The following is a 7,215-nucleotide window of genomic DNA, read 5'->3' as shown; positions in this document are numbered from 1 at the left end:
TGTGTAGGTTGGGGGGGGTCAATGGGACTATTGCTATTAGTAAACGTAACATAAGGTGTGTATGTGTGTGGGTAGTACACTGTATAAATGCAAATATGTCAAATGTGTGTGGACATGTGCTGGACCAGGTATCGCCTTATTTCATGTGACTGGGTGTTGAGGTGGCGTAAAGCCGTCTGCTGGGATATTGGGATTGCTTGGACAGCTTTTTTTCTCCTCGGTGGATTTCCTCCATCTCAAACCAACAGTACCTTTGAACACATCCCAGTGCTCCACTGAGAGCATTGAAAGGCTTATTTAATTAGACTGTCATCAGGCAGTCTTTAGCTTATCACTACAATTTGCATAGGGACACTACTGGCAGAGATGCTGTGAAACAATGATCTGGCGTTTCTTATTCAAGAGTTAAAAACATAAAAGAAATAAATGATCCAAAGTGAATGATAATAATAATTTATTATAATACTATTAACTGTTATAATTTCTATCCAGGGTTGCTATTGACTTTCAATCTGTAAAACAAAGAAGTCATATTGTCATCATGGAGAACAAAATTAGTTAATAATAAAAATGGTTGAAATCAAAATGTAAAATTTTATTCTGAATTTTGCCAAGACTTAGTCTCTGTAAGTCCACAGCTCTGTATACATCCATGCTTCTGAGAGAAGACATGTGTTTCCACTCTAATTATGTACAGTATATAAGCAGCTGAGACAGGAGGAGAAAAGATAAACAAACAAAATTGACTGAACTTTGGAGTCGGGTTAAAACCATAAGACTTGATTTGATGTATGTGTGTGTGTTGTCTCTGGGTCGTAGAGCAGAGGGCTCATAGCCGTGGCGTCATGTTCGAGGAGAAGAGAGCATGGCTTTGTGAACGGTGGGTGGGTCCCCCCATGACTCAGAGAGAGGAGAGGCGTCAACATGGCCGCCCGGTCCACAGGGATTAAAGTGCCCCCCCTCACATCCTGCAGGGTTAATCACTGCCATTTTGGATCCATGCAGTGGGAGCAAATGCACTCTCCATCACTGTGGAAGAACTGAGACATAGGCCACCAGTTAGGCTGCCACTCTGTGGATAGATCTGCTTCATAAGCTTGTTTCCACTCCACAATAGAGAGTTTTGAGCCCTGGTTAACTTGTTCTAAGGACCTGGACCAGTGCAGACTCTTGCACTCTGTATCCTCCTCTTTGGATATTGGAATGGTTTCTCATGTCTTTGGTTAAGGGATATAACAAGTAGCCTGGGATGTAGCTGGTAGGATCTGTGTAGCTAACTTCTGTGTCTCGCAATGTGCCACGCACTAGTGAGCCTGTTAATGACTGAAGGCTGAGAGTGCTGTCTGGTGCCAAGACCCACATGGCTGCTGGCGGTGCATTAAATCAGCAGTCAATTTGACTGGAAGTTTGAAATCTGGGCTAGGTTAAGGGGTTGTGCTGAAGCCGTGTTAATAGCTAGTTTGTTGTCCATATGGTACTGCTTTAATAGAGCACATTTGTTACAGATGGTGGGAGACTTGGTTAGGCAGAGGCAGCTTTTGGCAGAGGCTCATTCTTCGAAAGGGCTGCTGTGCTGCTCAGACTGGTCCAGGTCAGCTTATTGATGTCTATCTTCCCTGCTTCTCCTCAACCAAAAAGCCTGCCCTTGAATTGTGGCCTAGCCTTGATTTTAAAGACATTCGCGTGTGTGTGTGTGTGTGTGTGTGTGTGTGTGTGTGTGTGTGTGTGTGTCTTCAGAGAAGAGCAAATACAATATGGCTCGGTCACTTTTTCCTGAGTTTGGTCATTTGCTCTCCAAACCACACCGTTGCTTCCATAGGCTAAGTTCAGTTGTCTCTGACCACAATGGGACTGTAGACAGCAGGCACAGCTGAGGAAACACAAGCACACAGAGTGAAAGAACAAGGGTTATGGAATAAGACAAATGACAAAGATAGAAACTGAGCATAGCCTAATCTATTTCACTTCCTCTGCTGCTTTTTAAGTGTCAGCAAGTCTGCTGAGGGATTCAGCTACCAGCAAAATAAATAAACACACATTCTGATAATAAAATATAAAATAGTGCTGTGTTAATCCTCAAACTTAATGTTTCTGCATCAAACTCCATACTGTTTCTATTCCTCTACCTAATTACTGGTTTAAAATGTGTTTGCATCTACTATAAGGTTGGAGCAAATTCACATTTGTGTTAGTATTGTCTTTTAGTTTGTGCGCGCCGGCTTCAGAGTATGTGTGCTTTTTGCACTCAGAGAAGTGAGGAGACACGCTTGATCTGCTCTGCACTGTTTGACGGTTGTTTTCGCACGTTGTCACTGACTTGGTGTGCTGTGGCGTGGTGACGGTATTATGTGCACTGGGCCCAGCTGAGTGGAGAAAAGAGCAGAGCTGCAGCGCCCCCAGCCATGCCACTCCTGCCTCCCCAGACACCTTATTGTGAGAAAAGTCTCGGCTGAGCCCTCTGGGTCTTGTGGATCCACTGCCTTGCTAAGTGCTGGCCAGACTGAAAGGCACAGTGTCCTTGGGCCCAGCTCATTCTCTCCATTCTCTCAGAGGCTTTGTCCTATAAGCCACGAGAGCAAGAATAGAAAATGCCAAATTAAACCCATGTCACTAAAAACTTAAGGTGGTTAAGGGCTGAGATGTCAATTGCTGTTGCGTTTTCTGTTATTCATAATTATACGTATGAGAGATAGTTGTATGTTCAGAATATTTCTCTTGGTGTTAAAAACTAGTGATTTTAACTGCAGCAAAATCTGCAGATCTGCAGACTTTCAAGCTATTTTTAAGTTATGGAATTGAATAATAGGATGGTGGAGTTGAAATGACACATCATAACGCTTAACATTTTTGCAAGATATCCTTGCGATATTTCAATGTATAAGGCTAATCGTGAGATTTGAGAGACATTTCAACGACTGACAAAAGGTCCACTCCAAAATCTGTTGGTATCGCGGCTCATTTTTACCACCTAAAACTAAGCGCATGGAAGTCCTAATCAATTTCTTAACACAACAAAAGTGCATATTATACAGACCAATAACAAAGGCTAATGGAAACCTGTTGTAAGTCATTTTTAGCCATGTGTCGCCAAAATTGTGTGGGTAATGCTTCTGAACGAGCCCTACAAGTGGTGACATCATGACCACATCCCTTTGCCTCATTGACGCTGTAAGTCCCAGCCTGGGTCCATTGCGGCCTGGCTCCCAGAAGCCACAGCACCCTCGCCACACATGGGCTGCAGCTGGACCACCGTTAGCTACTCTGAACAGACCAGGGCTGCTCTGGGATCTGTGGTTACACTGCTGAATGTCCATGTATATATCTGCACACAGCCGTGGAAAAAGACTGTATAGAGATCAGTAGGCAGAGTTTATTTGATGCAAACATATCATCAGGCTCTCAGTGCAACCCGATGTTGTATGCAAATCCACTCCCTCCATGGAAAGAGTATAATTAATGATGTCAGTTCATAAAAACGGAGGATGGGTTTGTAGCCAGATATCTGCTTTAATTAAAGACAGGCTTTATTATAGGAAAGAGATGTACTGTATGCTCTGTGTTTTTCTTTCTTTCTTTTTCTCTTTCTTTCTTTCTCTCTCCCTTTTCGCCTTCTTGATTATCACTAATTTCATAGTGAAAATGGTTTTCTGTGATTTCTCCTGCCAGAACCCCAACTTGCTGACATGGAGGGCTTTCTTCGTAGCAGCTTTTTACTGAGGTCAGTTTCATTTCCGTTGTTGCCATTTAGGATCATAGGTCGGGCCGGGGTGGTAGCGGGCTAACGGGGGTTATGCTTTCTGACACATTGTTAGCTTTAGACTTTGTGCTGTGTGTACGTGCACATGTTTGTGTGGGTGTGTGCATGTTTCTGTGTATTTGACCAATGTCAAACATGGTTTCTAACATATTTACCCAAGCTGTGTGTTATGATTGTGATTAGTCAGTGTGTGGCTGACTGTCATGCTCACCCTGATAGCGTCCAGAAAGCACACATCAACGAGTTAAGGGACACATGTAGATGAGCTGTCCCCCGTGTTCTCCTTCCTCTCCCTTTCACGCCTTAAAGGACCTGCACATCAGGCTTTCTGTGTCTTTACTCTGCATGCTTTTGTCTGACCTCTCCCCCCCCCCCCTTACCAACCACCCTAATCAGGGATATTGGAATGAGGCAGTCGCTGGAATATCTGTCTTGTGATGTACTGTTGCTTCCTGTTGTGTTCCGTGTTTGTATTCAACCTACCATAAAGATTTAAATTTTTTTGTCTTTACCCTTCCTGTGATTCTAATTAAAAATGTGTGCTGTCATTACACACAGAGGAAGTAAATAAGAGAGTGTATTTACCATTGGCTCTTTTCCTAGTCAGCTACCTTCTCTAGGCTCCAGTGTTGCTCCCTAATTAGGGTTGGCTCATTAGAAGCCACAGCAGCAGCATCTGCCTTTCAAAGCTGCTGTCAGCCAAACTTTACTAAAGCTAATGAAGCCTCTTTGATTTCTTTTTCAAAAGGTCACTTATTTGATTAAATTAACAGCATTTTTTTCTCTCTCAGAACTGTTGGAGGCATTTAAAAAAAGGACAATTTGATACCATTACTCTCGCTAGTCAAAATGTCCTTGAGGAATTCAAAAGGAAGATCTCTCATGCATTTAAATTTATGTTATTTATTATAGAATTCAATCATTTAAAATCACACTAAAAGTAAGACTGAGACCCACATTCACAAGCTTCAGAAAAAAAGCAGGTTGAGTTCTGACAGAATTTAAATTGTGAAAAATTGTGCAGTTAATCCTGCAGAATTACACTGTATGAATTATACTCACAGGGATATTGTTCATACATCTATGACCGTTCACTGAAACAGCTTCTTTTGTTAACTGTATTACATTTAACAAATCGAGGAGCCATTAATTACTTGCATATAAATTTCATATATTTAGTATGCATTCATACTGCAGTAAATAAAAAAACATGTCATGCAGAAATGTACAGTATCAGTATCTTTCATGGCTTGGCACCAATTTATTTGGTGTGGTGTATCTGCTAGGTTTGACAGAAGTTATTCAGGCATACAGCATGTTACATTTTTGAGAGCACACTGCCTGTGCTCATTTCCGCTTTTTTGTAATGGTACAAAGTGGATGGCAGCGTTTAACTCTCAGCACCTGTCAAAACCAGTTTGGTGGATAACTAACTGCACTAAAGATGTACTGTACACTGTGTGCAGCAATGGAAGAGGTTTGACAGAAGCATATCTCAAGTTCTGCATCCAATTTCACATTTATAAAAGAAAAATAAACATCACCTTTGGCCTTGGATATTTCTCACCAATTTCCTTTTGTTCTTATAGCTGTGAGGAAACGCTGATTATTCTAAGTAAACACATTATTGTGCTGCTAATCCACATCCTTCTGTCAATGTCGGTTTTAATTAAAGGAGAAGCGCCAGTAGAAAGATATCACGCACACTGGCTGGAGATTGGAGGCCTCAACAATCAGGCCAAGATTAAAGGCAGGCTTTGCTTCAGGGGTTAGCCCTTTTGCTTGGATAAGACATGTGTCCTGGAGTGGGCTGTGGGTTGGGAGTAGGGGTGAAAGGGGAGAAAAGGATAGAAACAGAGATGGATGGATGTGGCAGTTAAGACATTCCTCCAGTGAAGAATCCCAGTGTCTTTTCCCAAGCAACTAAATTGGGTCAAAGGGGGCTTCCTTAACATGCTCGTACATCTCTGCTCAAATGTGCAGGTGTTATTGACTCTTTATACTGTATGTCATATCTCAGTAGCAACCCGGATGGGCCTTTCATTATTGTAATGAGTCACAACTTTGGTTTTGAGTCATACATATAGTGAGTTTTAATAGCCATAAAAGAGCTTATCCATGGCCACTGTGAAAAATACATCAAGCTCTTCAGATGTGATGGGGAAAAGTTTAAACCCCATATTTTATGTACATGTCAAAGCCTTTGTACTGTCTCCAAATAATAAGTCTGTTTTAAAATTCCTAATATTTCTGAAACTAACGCAAAAGTTCTCTTTACCACAGTATACAATGTGCAGTGTCTTTAACAGACAGCTATTTGTGCTTGTGCTACTGTAAGCCTCACAGATTTTCTCTTTGTTGAAAAGATGCGTTTTCATTTTAGATAAATGTTTTATATGTTTATGGAAGACATTTAACAGGTTTTTGTTTGTGTAGTGAAAGAGACCGAGCAAATGAGGGAGAAAGGGGAAGGAAGAGAGACAGAACAGAGAGAGATAAGCACAGGAAGAGAGAGGGGGAGAGAGAGATGTCTTCAGTCTCTCTACTCCCAGTGGGCAGGACCTCCCCCTACATTTCTGCCATTATTTGATGTAATGAAAGGAGAAAGTGTGTAACATTGAGATTGTTAATTAATTTAGTCTAACAAGATGAAGATAAATGAAGCCCACTGAAGGTTGACTAGGCTAAGGGGCCCACTTAGCATTCCTACTGCCCTCGAGCTCTGTCTCTCTCTCTCCTTTACAATGGAGCACAGCTAATAGGTGCAGCACCGTGTTTGTACAAACCCGCTGAGCTCTCACTCAGTAAGTTTAGATGTGGACCTTTTTGACAAAATATTTAATTTCCCGCTTCTATTTATCATATTCTTATCTCTTTGGGATATTTTAATTTCCAAACGGCTGGGCTGCATTTGTAACACAGTTAGTTTTGGAGCATAGATATGCAATTATCTGATTGAGTCATCTTGACATGTTAGATAAAACTCAGTTGACATACATGACTGACTTTTTAAATATATGTATAGAAAAGCACTGGTCAAATGTTAATAGATACATTATTCTTCTGCAGACACCTTGTAGTCTACTTGTGGATAACAAACGCACCTTTTATTATCTTCTGCTAGAGATCAGTTATATTTTTTCTGAAATGGCGGAAGGTTATATAAATGGCTATTCTCTCCAGCAACTATGTGGCCCCTTCACATGAGTCTGTGACTCCCAGCCTTTCACCGTGTGAATGGTTCTTCTCTAATGCGGCTTGGGGGCTATTTGAGCGGCAAGACAGACAAAAAGCAGAAAGGACTTTTTTTTTTTTTTTTTTTTTTTAACAAAGCTAGACAGTTGTCTTCATCCAGAGCCCTTACAACCAAATCAGTAGTCTATCGAGGTCCTTCCTCAGTGGACACTTTGTGCAGGATCTTCATGGCAGCACAGACCAATCATTATGGCACCCATTCT

The 7,215-nt window shown here is 41.5% G+C and overlaps 1 protein-coding gene across 1 annotated transcript in view; it reads left to right on the top strand.

Moving 5' to 3' along the window:
• Nucleotides 1-7,215, top strand: part of sox6 (SRY-box transcription factor 6) — a 136,940-nt gene that overhangs the window by 28,870 nt on the left and 100,855 nt on the right. The window contains exon 3 of the mRNA XM_031846355.1: nt 3,667-3,718. Coding sequence (XP_031702215.1) covers nt 3,684-3,718 — 35 coding nt within the window. The 5' untranslated portion in view covers nt 3,667-3,683. The remainder of the gene's footprint in view (nt 1-3,666; nt 3,719-7,215) is intronic.

Source organism: Anarrhichthys ocellatus, unplaced genomic scaffold (assembly GCF_004355925.1).
Source record: "Anarrhichthys ocellatus isolate YVR2014 unplaced genomic scaffold, GSC_Weel_1.0 scaffold6, whole genome shotgun sequence".
NCBI lineage: Eukaryota > Metazoa > Chordata > Actinopteri > Perciformes > Anarhichadidae > Anarrhichthys > Anarrhichthys ocellatus.
This window is presented reverse-complemented; position numbering and strand designations above follow the sequence as displayed.